This window comes from Amyelois transitella, chromosome 21 (assembly GCF_032362555.1).
Source record: "Amyelois transitella isolate CPQ chromosome 21, ilAmyTran1.1, whole genome shotgun sequence".
NCBI classification, from domain to species: Eukaryota; Metazoa; Arthropoda; class Insecta; order Lepidoptera; family Pyralidae; genus Amyelois; species Amyelois transitella.
In genome coordinates this window covers 6,629,216-6,649,420 of record NC_083524.1, presented here as the reverse complement: position 1 = coordinate 6,649,420, position 20,205 = coordinate 6,629,216, and the positions used below count along the sequence as shown (strand labels likewise).

Below are 20,205 nucleotides of genomic sequence, written 5' to 3'. Positions count from 1 at the left end.
AATACCTTGAACTCGGGCAGTTCTAGTTAAGTAAGTTCAAATTTGCCCAACTTGGATGCCTGATAGGTCATTAAGGGGGCGATGGGCGGCGTGGGGGCAGGGCTCGTTAAATTATAATTTCACTTATTTAAATCTATTTTACAGCTTCATAACGTAGTCGGGAACGTTTTCTTCTTAATAATATTTTTAAGAGTGTAAATTTTGTGTCATAAAAATGATATTTTACAAACATTAATTTGGTTTTATCTTACAATAATTCGCATTATTTATTCTCTATGAATCTATCTAAATTTACAAAAGAAGATACCGAGTAAATGATTGAATGAGATATCGACAAACAGCCCAAAACGAGGTCTAGAAATATGCAATTTCCAAAATTCTCCGGGAACGCAAATTATGTAATTGTAAAAAGGCATTGTCTTGTTTAAAAGTATAAATAAGTTTTTTTTTTCTTTTATTTCCATATAATATTCTTTACAAAATGTGTGACATAATTTTGTAATGATGATAGTCTTGAATAAGTCTAAATTTTACACGCAGTCTAAAATTAAAAACAGGAAAAAATTTACCTGTATAGCGTTAAAATAAATTCGATATAAGAAAACAACGATTTCAAACAAAACTTCGTGGTGTAATATACTCATAATGAGTTGATGTAATGTTTGTCTAAACATAGGTTTAACTTAAAATGGCCGTGTTATTACCAGACACCCACGCTCGGAAAGTTATCCGACCATTAAAACGCAAAATATGAAGGACATAGAAGTAGAAACTATCACCCTCTAGGTAGCTCTATTCTTAGTCTTCTTATTCAAATAACATGCATTTCCAGGTGTCTTTAATATACAAGTGATATTATTAATTTTGTACAAAAGATTTAGCCTTAAGATATTCTTCTGCGTATTTCATATTTTTGTGATCAAAGTTTGAGAATGGCTTCATTGCAATCAACAAATTGTAAAAATAGCTGCTATATTTGGAATCTTAATTAATCGTCATAAAAATATGGTGCTGACTTGTATACGTTTACTTTAATGACATATATATTAATTTCTACTTATGTAGAGGCTTTAATTCCATCATTAAAACCATAGGGTTTTAATCAGCTATAGAGCTGAGCGTGACATTTTAGTCTTTTCAAGACTGTTAACTCGGCTTACCCAGCAAAAGATATATGTATGTATTTATAGGTAAATTAAAAATACTTAATTCTGGGATGACACTGAATCAAACTTGAATTCGATGACTTCCAATTACAAGAAAAAAACACATAATTCAGCTCATTATATCCCATACTGACATGTTTCAGCAAATTCCCAAATATGTTAATAAAATACAACCTGTAACCAATAATGCTACGCTTTCAGACATAATCCGCTTAAACTTGGGACAGAATTGATTCTACCATTGAGTCCCTAAATCGCATCCTCCGGAATGCGCAGCTGTTTTGCGAAATTTCTTAGAATACAAATTACATTTGGTATCTGCACCATAAAAAGTACAATTCTTGACACCACTTTTCTTGTTTCAACTTGTGCCAAATATAACTATCCCTTTCCAACCGGTAATTGAACAGAAAGAGATAATAGAAGATTCGTTAGATCTGTCTTCTATGCGCACTAAGGCGGTGGATACAACAATAACAAAATGTTTTTACTGCCGTAAAGCAGTAAATCAAGAGGCGTCGTAAACGAGCCCTAAATTTAATCGTTTGCCGAGCTAAAGAGGCGAGCGTTTTGCATGGAAAGTATGTTTGATGTTGACTCGATACTTCTATAAAATATTAATATGACCAGGTCTATCTCTGATCTCCTTATGTGGGAGCATTGATCTTTTATTTTTGTTTTGTTTATTCTTTATTAAATGAAGTTTTGAGTGAATATTACGTATCATTATTTTGTGATAATGTGGATGTACTTTACTTTCTAGAAATTTTTGCAAATAATTGAATAAGAAAGCTACCCTTATCACAATTTTTCATTGCAACACGGCTACAAACCTTAACTAACACGCTATCGACAATAACAGATGCATATCGTTAATTTTTAACGAGCGGGGCGTTTTAACAGGCTGTTTAGTGTTAAACAACACTAAATTAATTAACCGTTCAAAAACGCCATGGTGCCAACGGCGATTTGTTTTGTCCCGAATTAATTATAGATATACTTTATAGATAATAAATTACCCGTGATCCAATATTAGTCCGGTAAAGTTGCAAAGGTCAGATAGTAGTCGCTTCATGAAAAAATCTCTTACTAATTTAGTCGTAGGAAGAGAATAAAGAATTAAAGCACTAGTAACGAGTAACTACATAGCCGATCGTAAAAGTATGTCGAAAGTAAAGAAAAAGATTAGAATAAGAAAAAAAAGTTTACAAATAGTTTTTATTGCCCTTTTACAACTTTTTAACAAAAAGGCGACAGGAGAACTGATAAAGAGTTTTTTTTTTACAAGCGGTTATTGTAAGTAGTATTGCAATAACTCAAGGAATTTTACTAATTGGCCATTTTGCAATCTGTTTATAGTTTGTATTATGTACAGCACTCCATTTACATTATGTACTTCTATTCTGAAAGGATTTAGTCTCTGCCTACCCCTCCGGAAAAGTAGCTTGATTTTTTTATGAAGGCTTACTCTGAATAAGACACAAAACCATACATTGATCCCCTAATAGTAGGTATTTTATTAAGAACAGAGCACATCATGACATCTTTATACGTAGCGTTTAATACTAATAATAAATTACCTTCGAACTATAAATAATTCTGAGCTAGTAACTTACTTAAAGAAGAAGAACGCTTCCAAGTAATCAGTTTTGAAGAGTGCAACTGATTAAACAGTGTGCATCCAACTTTATGTACAACTTGGTAGTTGTTGTAACTCTTGTAATAAGGAAGTTTTAATTCTTTTCAACCAGGATAAGGGATGTATACACGGATGTTTACATGTATATTTCTTGTAATACTTTAATTTTTTATACCTTATGTCTCTGCTGACGCGTGAATCCATATTTTAATCAGTTACATACATACATATTATCGTAGCTATGTCCCATGTGGGGGTACACAATGCCAACAGTCTTCGAACGACTGATAGACTCATTCCCATAGATGTCTTATAAAGCGACTGAGGGCTAACGACCAGTCTCTATTTGAATCTCAATTCCATCATTTTGCCATATAGTGGACTTTCAGTCTTTTAATTTTAGCCGCCTATCCGAAACCAAAAATCTCTTAAATTATCGTAATCGTGTTGTTTTTAGGTTACCCCTAGTCTAAATTATGGACCTACATGCGAAATTTATAAACCTGGTTTGGACAGTGAGTTGATATGTCAGTCAGTCATTCATTAAGTTTTCCTTTTATTTAATTTAATATTATGTTTGATAGCTTAAAATACTATTTGTATAGTGGGTTATGCACATAACTTTCGCCCTAATCTTTTGCGAACTCTTTTATATGTAACAAATGTTTTTATTAATTGCATTTGTTTCAGAATACTTCGGACACCAGTAAGCCCCCAATTGAAAGTATTTTAAAGGTATGTGTTTTTTTTACTATATGTATGTTACTCTATGGAGGTAATGCATTAGCGCATTGCACCAACTTATAGTTTACATTCGAACGGGGTTGAAAAACTAGGACCATTTTTCTACTTCGGATCACTTTAATCTAGTTGATTGCTGAAATGCTAGTCGGGGAGCCAACGCGCCGGTTTCCGTCTCGGCTAATTATCCAAGTGGATATCCTTTTGAATGTTAAATCTTTATTTGTGTACTCAACGTTTTTAATAAATAATTTATGAATATGATAGGGGAATGCAAGGTATTAGGTTCCTTCGTCCGTGTTTGAGTTTTGCAAGTGGATAAATTTTAGATTTAGACATTATTTTAAATGATGATTGACTCAAGTAATTAAGTCGATATAAAAAAAACTTGTAAATGTGATTTTTCACTATTGTTTACTTTCTTCGTGTTATTACAATTATTTTTTCTTGTAAGTCTATTTTAATAAAGAATTTTAGAAAGTGAAAAATAATAAAAATGAATAAGACGGAAATTCTTAGGGTTTTCAAAACAAAAAGCGGGGTAGTAAGCAAAAGCGTAAAAAATAGTAAGTGTTCTTATGCTCTCAATATTTCACAGGAGATGAAGTCTCTGCCTACCCCGCTGTCGGTGATAGCTGCCACGCCGCGGAAGGAGCTAGAAAATCAGTTTGTCTACGACCACTTCACCAATAAGGTAACATCATTTAAAATTCAATTATACAAACTGACACATCATCATTCTAACAATCGCAGTGTTTTGCATAATTTTGGCCAACATTTACGAGTAGGTTGTATCATGATGATTTTATGATTAATGGCCAAATATTGTTCCATAAATAACAAAGTTGATGATATTGTTTGAGATAAGATCAATGTTTTTATAACATATACTTATGCGACTTATTAAGATTAATAATAACATCAGCACCTCGTACTATAAATTATTATGTTTAACTCGTTAAAGGACGAATCGATCCATTTATAAACCTTATATAAGTTTTTAGTCGCTTGGTGATCAAGGATCATTGTAACATGATTCGAAAATCCGAGATCAAATAAAGGTACGTTACGTGCGCGTTAAATAATATTTTTAATTTAAAATAGTATAATGTAACGCGATAGTTTAAAATCAATTAAATCGATCAATTTTTTATGGATTTTTAAATGGATTTTCTTAGGCGTCCGTCGGTTAAAACTTATGACATCAACCATAAGAACTGTAAAAAATGAACGGAATTTATCAACATCAATGAAATTTCCAGATTCAAGAAAACCCGCAGCTGACCTGCAACGATCTCAAAGCGCCTTTACCAAAGCCCGGTAAGTCGATGATCTTTCAGTTTTGTTTAGGTGTTTACAGGAAATTATGCGATTACAGATTTATTTACAATGGAATATATTTCAGAACGAAATTCTTAATTATAGCAAGGGTTGGTGCGAATTTTATTATATCAAACGAGTCGATCAAATGTATGGGATTGCATTAGTGCGTCAACCATCACGTTGCCACTAGTTGGCACTGATTAAATCACGTATAAATTCGCGTTCAGTTGCTAATACATGATCGAATAAAACTCGTACGCCTAAATTTTACCAAGGATGTATTCAGTTCAGATAAGGTATTCAATATGATTCACAATAATTTGTTTATTTACATACATACATTCATAAAATTACGCCTCTTTCCCGGAGGGGTAGGCAGAGAATACCTCTTTCCACTTGCCACGATCTCTGCATACTTCCTAGAACTTATTTACATGAAACATTAAATATAAAGCCTTTAAACCCTAAAGACTGTCAATAGAAAGAGCAGTTAGGCGACCGATGCGAACGTTCCGTCTGCGCCCCGGAGTTTCGCTCCACCGTCTCAAAGGGCCTTAATTAGCCATCGATAGAATGCAGCGAATGTCCTTATTGCCCCTGGCTGAGTGCGGGGCTGACCCACTCGAGTTATGAGCCAATTAGCTGATAAATAGCACGCTAAACTAACAACGATATTTTAGACTTAAGTTCTTGATGGTCTGTAGGTAAATAAGGATTTACTTTTTGTAGGTCTGGGAGAGTTTTCTCTAAACATTTCACAACAAATTTTTTTGTAATCTCGCAAGATCGTAACATTGTTAGGCAAATATTTTGCTTTGATTGATGGGACTGTCATGTCTTGTCGATCTTTGATAAATCTTTTATTAAACATAAATACGTACATATAATTGTATCTCATCCCTGAAAAGGATATTCAGCTGAAGTATAGCTTTATGATGGAATTGAGAATCAAATAGTGACAGTCAGACAAAATGTTTTACTTAAACGTGTCAATAAGAATTGCAACTATACTCTAAAGATTTTCTCTTATAAACAAATATTACACCAATAAAATACCGAGGCAGGTGAAAGTATCGATGCAGCCTTTAAATGCGAACCGTTACAAAAACGATTCTAAAAATATTTACAAAATCGCCGCGCCAGTGTTGGATGCGCCTAAATAAAAAAAAAACTCGAATGAAATATAAAGAGGCAGTTTACACACGTATCGCGCTATCGCCTGCCAGCGCCACCTGTCGGCGACGATATATAAATCTTGCAAAAAAAAAAAGGAAAAAACAATACACGTTAAACGAGATTGCAAAGCGATCCACATGAACACACAATTCATACTTTTGTGACAAGACTGTTTCTCGGAGCATCTAGTCTCTCAGAAAAAATATTTCTAAATCTAAAAAGTCTTGCTATTCGCAATAGTAACAACGAAATAAAAAAGGTTTATCGGAGGAGCTGCGCGTGACTTTTCTTGTATTGCAGATTTCTGTAAACCAAGTACAAAACTTAGACTATAAAATCATTTAACTTGTAGTTAAAACAAATTCTATAAAGTCGATATAATAATCGGATATAATATCGAATAGCTAAATGCATTTAACCATTAATCAATATAAACATAATATGAAGTATAAAAAATGTTTAACGTGTACTGTTGTATAATAAAATACAAAAATATATCAGCAAATGTTAATAAGCGAGCCGGATGAAACCGGAATCGCGTCAAATGCAACTTGGCCACAGTAAACAAGTACCGATGAGCAAACACGGCTTAATGGATTATGGTACTTAAATATGTCTCATTAGCTCGCGTGTGGCAACCCTAGCCACTTTTTCTAATGTTTCTTGGAAACATTGCCATGTATTTATACCGTAATAACGAAGATTATGGTGTTATTGGCCTTCTGGTTTCCGGCAAGGTAGACCAGCTCCATTACTTTCCGTAGATGACCAAAATGAGAATGATTAAAAATATCTAAGTATTTCAAAACAGACCTCGCAAATGTCACTTAAAAAAGATAAACAAACCGCCCAAAAAAGTAAATCATTTTGACCTTATAGAAACATGAACAGCTAGAGATATGAAATACTCCGGTCCCTAAGTCAATTGGCTCTTTTTACCACCAAAATGTTATTAACTCCTGGCATTTAGACGCCCACTCGCCGCGCACAATGTAACTTAATAGAAGTACAAACAAACCACGCGTAGGTGGCGGCACTGGCAACACTGATCTTTTACTGATTCAGTACACGTAAGATACTTTTATATTACGTATTTTTCGGTTTCAATTTCCTTTGTTTTCACATTCCCATTGTAGTGACAGCCCTGTGTGCGCGACAAATGGGGAAAAAAGTAGTCTGGTGCCAGATTAAAAATGTTTGTAGCGATAACGAGCAAATTGTGAATAAGTGCACTGTACTGTTGACATTTAGTTACTCTGTGACTAATTACTCTGTACGGTTTTAGTCGGGTTTCGTATGAGGATGTAATTAAAAAAATATATAGTGGTTTTAAAATCTCTATTAAAAGAGAATGGTTGGAAAACATTTGTATATTGTCCCAACATATTCCATATATTAATGTTTTATTGTAGTTCTCTATATTATTTTTTTCTCTATATTATTAATGCGTTAATAATTTATTAATGAGCCTCTTCTCTCACAAATATGGCTCATTTTATCGAATATTTCGGAAAACCGCAACGCAATAATTTAATTACTTTTTGTATACTCGTATCAATTGCGCGGTCTGTATTCAAACATATCTTCAGCATTCCAATGAATGCGTAGATTACTCTACACCGTCCGTAAATCAAAAAACGTGCAACTAATCACATAACGGGCAATATTAATTGCACATTCGTATACATTAATCCCCCATAGAACTCCGTAGATGACCTAAATACTGATTTATTTATCGCAGTTGAACCCTGGACATAACTCATAAGGGGAGGGGAGAAACAGCCAGTGGGATGGTGGGGAAATTTCCACTTTACGACGCTACCGTCGTAAACTGGAAATTTCTAACAATTCCTATGTATTCCTTCTTAATTTTACGATAATGCATTGCGGAGCTCCGGGGAAGGCACCTTGAAACAGGTTTAAATAAACTTACGTTCTTTATAGTTTTTCTAAAGTACATAGATTTTGCCCCTGATAGAGAATCACATAATTGAGACACTGAATATTTTCATTACCAAACTAATATTATTTACATAATGTTAACATTTTAGAAAATCTATTTGTTTGTGTAATCTGTATGTTTTATTCCGTTAAAAAAATCTGTCCAAATCTATAATTTATCATATTAAATTTAAAGACCTGCAATTACATTACAAGTTTAATTGGAATTTTTTTTACCTTTTCTGTATATTCATTCAATCCGTCACTAATAGTTTAGTTCACAAACCCTTTAAATATCTGTCTTTCATTAACAAAGGCTGTGTTTGGGTGGCGGCGGGGAGGCTTTGATTGTCAACCGTAATGAGTCCGCTATGGAGCTGGAAATATACTGAGGTATAAATACACGTGCCGTGTACGGTGGCCACTTTACTGATTCACCTGGTAAAATGATAACATAATGTGACTGTAGTTTGTCTGTTTTTTAGATTATATTTATGACTAGCTGTTGCCCGCGACTTCGTACGTGTAAATTTCGAGTTGACTAATTTTCACTTATATTTATATGTTAAACTTATTTGCAGGCAAACATGCCTTGTATTTATGCATGCATTTGCATTTATTTATTTAACAATTACTATGATAAGATTTATCAATCTTATAGAGAATAGATAAAAAATGACTAACAATTTAATAACTTCATCCACATAGTTATTTTTTTTTCTAAAATTTCTCAAATTATGGTAACCCTACCTGTAGACAGAGTTTACAGTAGAGCAGATTGAAATGTATTGTTCTTTTAATTGCTGAAGTAAATGTATGCACTACCTGTCTCCATATTTCAATTATCTTGTGCTATCATTTTTATAAACACAAGTGCTTTAGAACGTATTTTTTCAGGGTATAAAAACAATAAAATAACAATGAACTCCATGTAATACTACACATTACAATGAATATTGAGAAATCAAGAACTCTACAATTTATGGTCTCTCCTTAACGCTCCTAGAAATATAACAAAAATTTTCCATACATCAAAGCGATGTAACGTAATGGCGGGCACTTCCAAAGCCATGCGTGCCCTAATAAAATAAATATCGTTTCGACACGCGTCCGTAAACGTGTCGTCGGCGTATATTTACGGATTTAGGTTACGGATCAAACTATCGATTATAAATAAAACTCGATTCGAACAACATCATGTTCTCCATCCTACAGTGGATTAGTTAAAGATGAACTATTGGTATATATAAACTCACATATTTTAATGCAATTGATAAAAAATTGTAGAAAAAGCCTATGTCGTAAGAGTGAAAAATAAGGACCAACTGTTCGAATACTTATCAAAATTTCAGACGCCAGGACGCCATACCCACATCAGAAAAATAATAAAAAACAACCAATCACCATGCAATCCTAAATCAAATCGGCATTCGAAATTCAAATCTCACGACAGGAAGTCGATTTAGCACTTAACTGCCAGTGACAACACAGACCGACTGAATTTTTCCAACTAAACGAATGTAATTGACTAGGAGAACACTGGCTGGATTTAATTCAGAATGTCTACAGTACGAAGCAATACCATTTGCTCAAATGAAAATTGATATTTTCATTATAGTTTTTTACGTTAATATACCTAAATTGTATGTTTCGTATCTTCACCCTATCAAGATATTAAAAAAAAAAATGATTGATTTTAAAACGAGTATCAAAAATACTACATAAAACCTCTCTTTTCCAGAGGGGTAGATAAAAACAGCACCTGTAATGCTTATTTTCATTTCCAAATTTTTGCCACAATCGAAGTAAACTTCTCTTTAATACGATTCGATAGTTTTATAATGCACATCAAAGTATCGATACAAAACCATAGGAAATGACAGCTGCAACCGGAAACTAGTCGGAACGGAGACGTCAGACGAAAAAAAAACCGGCTGTCAGCCGCAGACGGCAGCCGCGGACGGTTCGAACCGGATATTTTTTGCTTTCATGATCCTGGACTATTCGAAGTAAAATATGTGTTGTAAAAATTTTAAAGATATTTTTTGAGAAAATTTGAGACATTAATGTTACCATGTAAGTTTTTCTTAATAACTGTTACATTCTTAAATAAATAACATTTTGATCAGGCTCTTTCAATAACATTGAGAGACCCCGACTATTGTCATGATTATTCTAAACATTATCTTTCTTTAATTTCTTTAACTTCCTGACGAATTGAATTCTTCGCATATTGGCAACACTCATTCTTCTGAACTTGATTGGGAACGTGTTCCCGGATTCGGTCCTTAATCAGGTGATAATAGAAAATGCTCAGCACATCAAAATTTCATGTCAATCCAACATTATATAATTTGCTTCGTTTATTCGATCTTTATACGAGTAGTTATGAACAAATGAATTCTTATTCTCAATTCTACCATCAAGACAAAAAGCTGAACGTGGCCTATCAGTCTTTTCAAGACTGTTGGCTTTGTCTACCCCGCAAGGAATATAGACGTGACTATATGTATGTATGTACATAGGTAACAAATAAATCTCGCTTTTCGTTAGCACACTTCATTCGGGCCTGTAAAAACAACGAACCACATTCATTTGTATCGCCTTGTATCCCAGTCTAGACGAGTGTAGTATAGCTTCGTTTCTCGCCACGGTGCAAACATTTGTATTTTCTCTAAGTATTTGCCAAGTCTGGACGCAAAGTACTTTTGTGGTCGTCTGGTAAGTTTTACGGGTTTCTATAGAAGTAATCTTTTAGGATACATACATACATTGATTAACATACACGCCTTTCTACCTTACGGGGTAGACGGAGTCAACAGAATGTTACTATCAATGCAATTTTTATTTCTTTTTATCTCATTAATAAATTATTAACGCATTAATTCCAGGAGAATAGCCAGTGTTATTTTTTACCTCAAAATTAATAAGTTATTATAAAAAGTTAAACCAATCCCACAGAAGCAGTACTCTAGCTCACAAAATAGTTGCGAACAAGTTACTTGCCAGTCAACTTTGCGCTAATGAAGTTGGTGGATGATTAAATATTAATCGATAAGTCGTGAAACCGACTACTCGATATAATTAATCACGAGCTTAGCAATCGACTAACTTTGCTTTAGGGTTTCCATACGCCCACTGCTTTTGCGGATATTACTACATTGATATTTGTTATCTTTATCTTCTTCTCGGGAGGAGAAGCAGCTGGCAGACACTATCTGTTGACCAGCATGAAAGCTATCGATGTACATAACTATCGACGAATATAAAACAAATAAAATATTTCGATATTCGCCTAGAGCAGATATTGCATTCATATAATTAACTGGCGGATGTAAAAATTTACATCACAATTAATTTTATTCACAATTTTGGTTTGTAAGCGGATATACTTTGTATGAAGGAAAATTTTCTTTGTCTCTGAAATAATATTAATTGAAAATTGTGGTTTGGAGAAAAATGAGGGTATATATTTTATTTAATACTCCGTGCTAACACGGATAACTAACGGATTACTCTTAAAATTAAGGTATCAGCTTATACTTGCTGTCACAAATAATTGCTGAAACATATTTGGCGACGGCGGGATGTGAAAAAAAAATTTGATAAAAAAAAGAGAGTCGAAAAATTTGTCCGTATTTATTATTCAGGACATGTTTCCTCTAGTCATAGGGCGATCCTGCACCTTAACATCAGAGTTTGTGTAATGAAATGATTATTTAATTCACCTTCATTAATGCATTAATATGAATCTTTATCAAGATGTTTTGATGGCAATTAATATTTAATGGAAATAAATTATTCTGTGAACGAAATGGGAAGAAGTAAACAACTTACTAAACCTTTGCGAGGGAAAGTAAAAGTTTTAAGGGTAGGTAATGTAGAAAATGATAAAGCTAATGATTAGAAGGTCAAATAAACGAAAATTTGTTCGAATACTTGTTTGTATGCTATATATACCTCTTGACTATTAACGATTATGTACGCGAAAAAAGTCGCGGTAAAATATTATTAGAAGACATAATATAATCTCTGCCTATCCCTGCCCGGAGAGAAGGCGTGATCATGGTCGTATGTATGTATGAACAAAATTATAAATTTATTCATGAAATCAATTTAGAAAAAATGACAAAAAATTTTATCGACTTTAAATCACATGGAAAAAATATACACACAAAAGCGAGTTTTATATAAGATTCACAGTTACCGCCGCACCTACTCGCATTGATTAAGTTTTGCACTTTCAATTAACTTGCGAACTGTTCGTTATACGTTCTTGGCTTGGTCTTTGGGTTAATTAGATTTTTCTTTAGTAGCAGTTTTAATAATGTGTTTTATTATAATTTATTATATCGCTTTTTCTTTACCAAACGCTCATTTGACAGACAAAACTGGAAATACTGGGTGTAGGATGATGGTACGTATGGATACTTAAAAGGAGGATTTGCAAAATTTTTGACAGCACCCGGAATTAAGTACTGGAATTTTTTATCTTACGGGCGTATTTCATTTTGAGTAACTAATAAATCATTCATTTCTCCTGTTCGATACGAATAATTTTTAATCTGTCACAACAAACACGTTCCAGAAATTTAAATACGTATGTTCGTTTGAAACATAGTAAACATCAGTAAAATATACTGACGCGGCTTCTGTCGACAAAATCCATCCCTGGAACGAACCGGTTATTAATCTCCTCGATAAGTTCCGCGCTCAAACCCCGGAACTACGCCGTAGGGTTGTCATTCACAGAATCATAGTTATTTTCCATATTCGATAGATACTTATATAATAAACACAAGATATATAAACTTTTGTAAAATAAAAATATATTATAGATATCATAAGATTGTTTTAAGGCTAAAAACGTGGGTGTTGCCCTGGCAAGAAAGAGTACTTTTATGGATTAAATGAACATATTAGATCCACTTAATAATAATACCTATATCTTGGTTTCTTATCTTTGTTAAATTCTAAATATTATGGTTAAGGTGCGATCGGCTGCTTTAAAATTCCCTTGCAATACACTTTATTTACTATAAGATTTGAATTACATGTTAGATATGTACGTTGTTGCTATTAAGAATTCTGTACCACAGCGGCAACCCTAAAAACCGCTTCAATTTTATGAAACTACTCCTTTTTGAGTCATTTTATTTATTCAATAACCAAGTTGTCTCATCCGACCGCAGTTTTAATTAATGTGTAGTTTGCGACTCCAGCGCAAACTGTGTTTATGAAATTATTAGGGTTAAATTACGTCCGTCGTGTCGGAAGGAAGATTAGTTGATACTGGTCATATTGAGCTTAAGTCTGTTTTTTTTATAAATATCTGAAATAAGAATATCGTCCACCTAAATGCATATAAAGGAAATCGCTTCAATGAGATCAGAAGAATGAGATGTACTCGTTTCAAGTATATTAAATAGAGTTAAAACCGCAATCGCCAAATGACTATTTAACTAGTTATTGTTAATGTTTATAATAGTTGACATTTCGTGGTAATCGAATCTGTTAGCCAGCATCTATATTATTATTAATATGCACCATCATTACCTCCGTTGAGTAATAAACAGAACTAGCGAGGGAAATTCAAACAAAAACACGTGTAATTACGCGATTGCCAAACGAGCCCGAGCCTTCGCAAATAAGAGATTTGATTTACTCGCGACACCAGGTGGCGTTTTACATTTGCGTACACCACTGTTTCAATCCCCACCCCCGTCGAACCGTATCTCAATATGCCAATTTAATCGCGTCCCGCCATCTATCGGCGGCTCGCGCAGTCTCGCAGGGGGACGCCAAACCTACGCCTTTCGCGACCCCACCTCCCGTACTACGCCCCTACTACGTGTGTGTACGTCTATTTCGAGTGTTTACAACCGTCGTCGTATTGATGCAGCGATTTGGTTTATTGGCCTCGGTCCGGTCAATGTCGAATTAATGCATGCGCCGGCAAATTTTCAGCCTTTTACACTGAAAGCTGGAATAATTCACGGCTGGCGGCCGACGGCGCGCACTGATTGTCTGTAGTGAAATGGTTTTGCTATTTTGGGATCGCACGGCTTCTATGTACAAGTACATAGAAATGCACTTGCTGTTGATCAATTTTGAACTGTGTTTGGTCTGCTGTCTGTGATGTTAGACGATTCTTAGTCCGGTGCGATTTTCTTGTCTTATTACTTTCATTTTCACACCTTTGAAAATAATTAGGAATTAAAATTAAAATTACCTGAATACACTACAAAAAGAGTTGTTAAAGTATTATACATATTTTATTTTCATTCTTCTATTACCCATTTTTCTTTAAAAACCTTATATAATCTTACCTCATAAACTTGGCGCACTTTGCAAATCATGACTATTGTGGACAAAGAGGTTTCGCGAGAAACTCGTTCCGATCTTGTACAGTGGCTGTTATGTTTTATAGTTAAGTTGGCGATAAAACACATGAAATAGTGGTACTTGCGCGGGATAACCACAAGTTCTCGATGTGATTTCGAATGAAACTCGATGACATATGTGGTATGAAACTAATGATACCTTAATATCGGACATTCTAATGCAGTTTTTGAAATTGACTTAGGCGCAGATTTTTACAGTTTCAATCGTGGCGTTTATTGTCCCAGAATCAGATAAGCCTATAAAGGTCGTCCAAAATCTATTCATCATGTGAGTAGAGCACCCACAATATTCCGTGGTAGTAGGATGTACTGAATACGGTATTAGTATTCAACATGCGTCTCTGACCCCCACCACACTCTTCCTATTGATGTGACATACTGCTCAGACGATTTTACGATGGATTAGTGTGAATAACTATACAAAAGTGTAAGCGTGAAGGGCGTGAATAGGTTTCTTTGAGAAGATAGATTTGTGCGAGTTTGAGTTTTTTTAACTAACGATTACGAATATATAAGTGTTATATGAATTGTCTCAATTGTAAGATTTATTTTGTTATGCGCAATAAGGATATTTTTAATATATTAGGAGGGCTAAGGTAACCATTTCTCATGAGGTAAGTCTCGCGGAAACGTTTGCTTGAAGTACAAATTTATTTGACTTCAACTTCAACAATTTTTTTTATAAAATAAATAAATGAGGTATTTTAATTAATTATGTAAGATCTCAAATTTACGTAGAAAATTAAAAAAAGCGGGATGTTTCCGTTAGTTTGTATTTAGAAACTTTTTTTTTATATTTCCATAAAAGCGGCCAGTCTGTGTTAACCCTAACGCATTAGTGATGTCAAGTTGTGATCGAGTGACAATGGTAGAACATCCTCTGCAATATGGGGCGATGTTAGAATGCAGAACGCGTGTGGTCTACGGCGGTCGGCCTCGCTTCCTATGGGAGGAACCGAGTTCGATTTTTGACGATGTTTCGGTAACTTTAAAAGTGCAACGTTTTTATTTTTGATGTTTTTTTTATAGTTGCGTTTTTCTCCGGTAATAATAAAAACTATATTGTAAAGGGTAAATTCTAGCTAAAGTTTTCTACTTGCAGAACTGCTTAGTGATGTATTGTTTTCACCTAATTCTTCTCACTTAATCCCTATAAAAATATAATTTAAACTCTCCTTAAGGATCATGCCAAACTTTAAGTTCATATGTTTGGAAGGCAAAAGTAAAACAAGAATAAGAATACAGCATAAAGTTAAAACTGTTTTGGCGGACTGAAATTGAAATATTACTAAGCTGCACTGAAATCACGAGTGCCGAGTTCAGAATGGAAACAATCCTGTATCAGAGCGCTTCTTTGTTCAGTTCGGTCTCCCGGCTCCAATATGAAAGACGAATCACCCCCTAGGACGCCCGCCACCCTCGCAGCCAAACCAGCACGCAAAAAGTACTAACTACCACAATCCACAGATCAATGTGTACTGTATTGTCAACCAATAAAAACCATTTTCAAATAATCGAATTCGACGTCTGATACGGCAAAAGCGGTAAATCGAAATAAAAACATCGCAAATTGAACCTTATCTTTTTGCCTTCAAGGTTTATAATCCCTCGCGGTGGTCTGTGTTGCGGAATATTCCCAAAGTTAATACCGGATGAAATAATGGCGTCTGAAAAGCTAAAGGCCTCGCTTCCTGGTCGAGTGCTAATTTTTTTTTCTCTCTCCTTTAACTCTGTCACTTCTTCTTCGCTTTTTCGGGAAACCTAAACGGTTTTCAAGAACCTCTTTGACGCCAGACGGAATTTTTAAATCTATTCAAAGTTATGCATGACGGTGCACGAGTACACGCTCCAATGCGCGGGAAAATAAAAGTCGAATATCATCAGTCGATTTGTTTTCAGCCAGGACAGAAGTGCGGTGTTAGTAATATCAGTTTTTTTTTAATCACACAGATTGAGGTAGCCGAAGTAAGTTCGAGACTTGTGTTATGGGATACTAACTCAACGATGCTTAGGTACCTACTACATTTTTTATAATAAACATCTAAGACCCGGTCCCGTTTGTTTTTTTTTCATCATGAGCTGGCCAGGGATCGAATCCAGGGTTCTTGGCATACTACTGCCCTTAAACATATTGAAGAGTCCCTTATAATTTACACGAGTTTCTAAGTCATCTTCTAAGTTTAATCTAGATCGATTACGCGTCTCCAAAACCCCTTTCTCACGGTTCAACCCCCTCGATGGCGGACGTTGTTGTATACGTAGTTATAAATCATATTATAGAAGGGGTATTACTGACCTTGCGACTCCAAAATAAAGGATAGGTACTGTGTGTATTCCTAGTAAGCTCATATTTCATTTGCATAAAATTCAGACGTTCTAAAGAGATTATAGAATTAGGAAGTAACTAATTGCTGATGTATTTAATGCACACAATCTTAATCTAGTTTTATGTGATAGGTAATACTTAATGCAATATGCAAAATAACATTGTCTACACTGGTAGAGAACTATACTGACATATCTAATCCGAATTAAAATCTGAATTATTTAGTAAGTCTGAATTTAAAGTGATGTGAAACTTAATAGAATCATTATTTTGGTAAAAGGTAATAGTTTTAACGTAATTCAATCAACATCTTAACTTGTCCACGTTGCACTCTTTGCATGTACGCTAACCGACCGACTAGAGAACGACCTCAATGCAAATAGTACTCGGTACTCGCAGCAACAGTCTAACTTTTGTAGGGCTGGCGCCAGGGTCACCGGCAACGCTGGTAAGTTAGATATGCATATGAATTAGCCCTCGCCGCTTAGAACGGGGGTCGTTTAATTTTCGCCGGGTGATATTAATTCTGGGGTAGTGATTCCCGCGCCATTCAAGCGAAACCAACCCCCGCTATTGTGCTGAGCGTTGATTATAACGTGGACCTCTTTGTAGTTAAATTGTTTTAATATTTACTGCTAAACGCTGTAATTAGGCACTGAGAGAATTTAAGCGATATGAATCAAGGCCACTAGTCAATTAACTTAAACTTTTCTGAAAAAGATTCAATGTAGTGGATGTAGAAAAAAAAAATCTTTAAACCGTCACAAGGCGTTATTTAACTCAAAATATCTAGGTTTAAAATATATAAAAACATAAACAAATACGCATAGAGAAAACGAAGCTAAACATATCATTGTTTATTTACAACGATACTTTTATGAAAACAACTTGAGGTATAATGTCTTTATCATCCCATTAGGGTTGATAAAGTATATAGATACTTAATAATCAGAAAGAGGAAGGTCATGTTCATCTTAATGATGAAATTGTAATTCAGAAAGTGACAGATTGCTAGCCCATCGCCTTAGAGAAGTATTCCAAGTTTCTAAGCCTTTGCCTTGATATTTCCCTGTCATTAATTATCTTTATTCTGATTAAAATTAACGATGGAATGTCAAACATGGTTTAATCTCTAAAACCATTTTCTTTGCCGCTTATATATATAGGTTTAATTAAGGCAAAAATTTAAGACATTTTATTGTATATCACATCATATTTGTATCATTACATTAACTATGTAATTAATTTGGAAATTAACATGTTCCTTATACCAGAAATTCACTTGTATTCCAGTTTTCTACTAAAGGGAATTGATTCCGTCCGGATTATATAACGTAACCCGAAATTTGCCGAAACCTATTTATAAATTGGTTTGGCATCACAGACAGACCTCTCGAAACTACTCGATTTCTTGTGTCTTGCTTGCAAACTTATATAATGTAAGTGACAGATAAAATATTCTGTAAAAATAGAAAACGATACTTATAAGTACTACTGTAGCAGTCACAAAGGCAAAAGTTTTATAAATACTAATTGATTTTATTTACTGATAATATACATAGATTTAGTAAGCAATTGCGTGCAGGACGAATTAATTAGATCCCTAATATTTTATGATGATTATTTTATACCTTTTCACATAGCGATAATTCTCATTTGATAATTGTTTTGCTTATAACCCCTTACTCTCAAGATATTATTGTTTTGTGTTTGACGCGTGCCTATTGTTTTAGAGGATAGGTTTAAACAATGACAGACCGACGGACAATTACACCTATTTGTTTATGTATCTAATAATTTTGAAATCGTTTATTTTATTTGCGACAGATATTTTTTCCATGCTCAGCGATTTAGTGCCTTTAAGAGACTGTAAGCACTGTTTAGTCTACACCTGAGATCTCCCCTCTAAGGGAGAAAGACTAAATTATAATATATTTAATTTTATTTGTTTTACATTGTAGTTTTAATAAATTATTATATTGACTTAAGCAAGTTTCACGATTTAAAGATTTTTAATATTCTCACTTAGTTGTTTAGGAAAATATTGCACAGATCAGTTATTTCTCTATACATAGAAGCTAGTAAATCTTTAAGATAACTTCGGAATAATATGAATGTTAATCCATAAATGGTTTCGCCCATATGATGTGGTAAAGCGTATGAGTACATACATACAAATACAATAGTCCGTCTACGTTGTGTAATGTTTGCGCAAACGATACTTAGAAAACGAATAACGGTTACTTAAAACAAGTTGTTTGACAATGGTTATTTTGGATTTAACCGATTGTTTCCAAATGTTTCCGTTTACTGATTCCGATGAGTGTTAAATCATCGACCTTTGGTTTTTATGTGTTGCTTAATAAAATTAAAAGACATTTTCGCTTCGTATGGTTGTCGGAAGCGATTAAAGTACAAAAGTACTAACAAGTTGTGATTTAAAAGTTTCCAAGGACATGGAAACTACCAAATCTCTTCACAACGTGTAGAGAAACACATGTCTAGTTTTTTTTTCCAATCATACTTTCTTATAGCATCATGAAATGGAAGAAAAGTAAAAAAACGTCCCTTTAATTTTTGATGGCTTGGCGTTCTTTGCTATTTGCGAATTAATTTGCTTGAAAATGTCTTTAATGGAATTTTGGATAATTTTCTATAGATTATGCCAGTGGGATCAATTAGATGGTGTTTTATTGTTCTTGTATGACCATTCAGTGCATGTTGTTTTGTAACGCAGTTGTTATTTAAATTTAGGTGAATCACATGTCTGTTAGTACCTTATCAATTTTCTACTTGAAAACTGCATTGAACGGTTTTTTATAAAATTTTCATTACTAAAAAGTCTTTAGTTTTGAAATGTCAAGTAGACATAAAAAGTTTCGTAATTAACAAGAAAAGTTGCTAAAAATGATTAAGAACATTTCATAGACATGCTTCTGTAAATCACCAAATCACGAAGAGGAATTGTAATCAGTTTCGTTCGCAAACCATCCCAGTCATGTCCTTAAGCTGGCAACGGCGTCCACAACCAAAATAGACGCGATGTGTTTCAGGCACGCGCCACCAACTTCTCCATTAGAGTTGGGAAATACTTGACTTTAAGTTTTACACGACTGGACCGTTTTGTAATGGATCTTAAGGGTATTCAATGATTTTTTGGATTTCTTTTTTTCAACAGCTTCTTTTCTCTTTTATTTCTATTGATGTTTATTATGTTAGTAGTGTTGTTTTTATTGTCGGCAGATTATTGAATTTTTAAGAGAACTTTCTGATAAGGTCAGGAAGAAGGTTCTCAGACATTTTTTTTTAATAACGTAAGGCATTCGTAAAAAGATCTAAGTATTGGTAAAATTTTTGTTTTTTATGGTACTGTTCAATTCCAATTTTGGAAACTGCAATTGATTCACACTGTTTTACCTTCCTTTTCTTTCTTTTAAAATCGCAAAGTTTTTCAATTTTAGAAAATAAATTTTGACTAAGTAATTATAA

General features: G+C 33.9%; 1 protein-coding gene across 4 annotated transcripts in view; it reads left to right on the top strand.

Annotated features, from left to right (window-relative positions):
• LOC106135587 (AF4/FMR2 family member lilli) overlaps nt 1-20,205 on the top strand; it is a 202,368-nt gene that overhangs the window by 151,256 nt on the left and 30,907 nt on the right. For all 4 annotated transcript variants that reach the window (XM_060950203.1, XM_060950201.1, XM_060950202.1 and 1 more), the window contains exons 7-9: nt 3,496-3,540; nt 4,145-4,240; nt 4,809-4,866. In XM_060950203.1, coding sequence (XP_060806186.1) covers nt 3,496-3,540; nt 4,145-4,240; nt 4,809-4,866 — 199 coding nt within the window. The remainder of the gene's footprint in view (nt 1-3,495; nt 3,541-4,144; nt 4,241-4,808; nt 4,867-20,205) is intronic.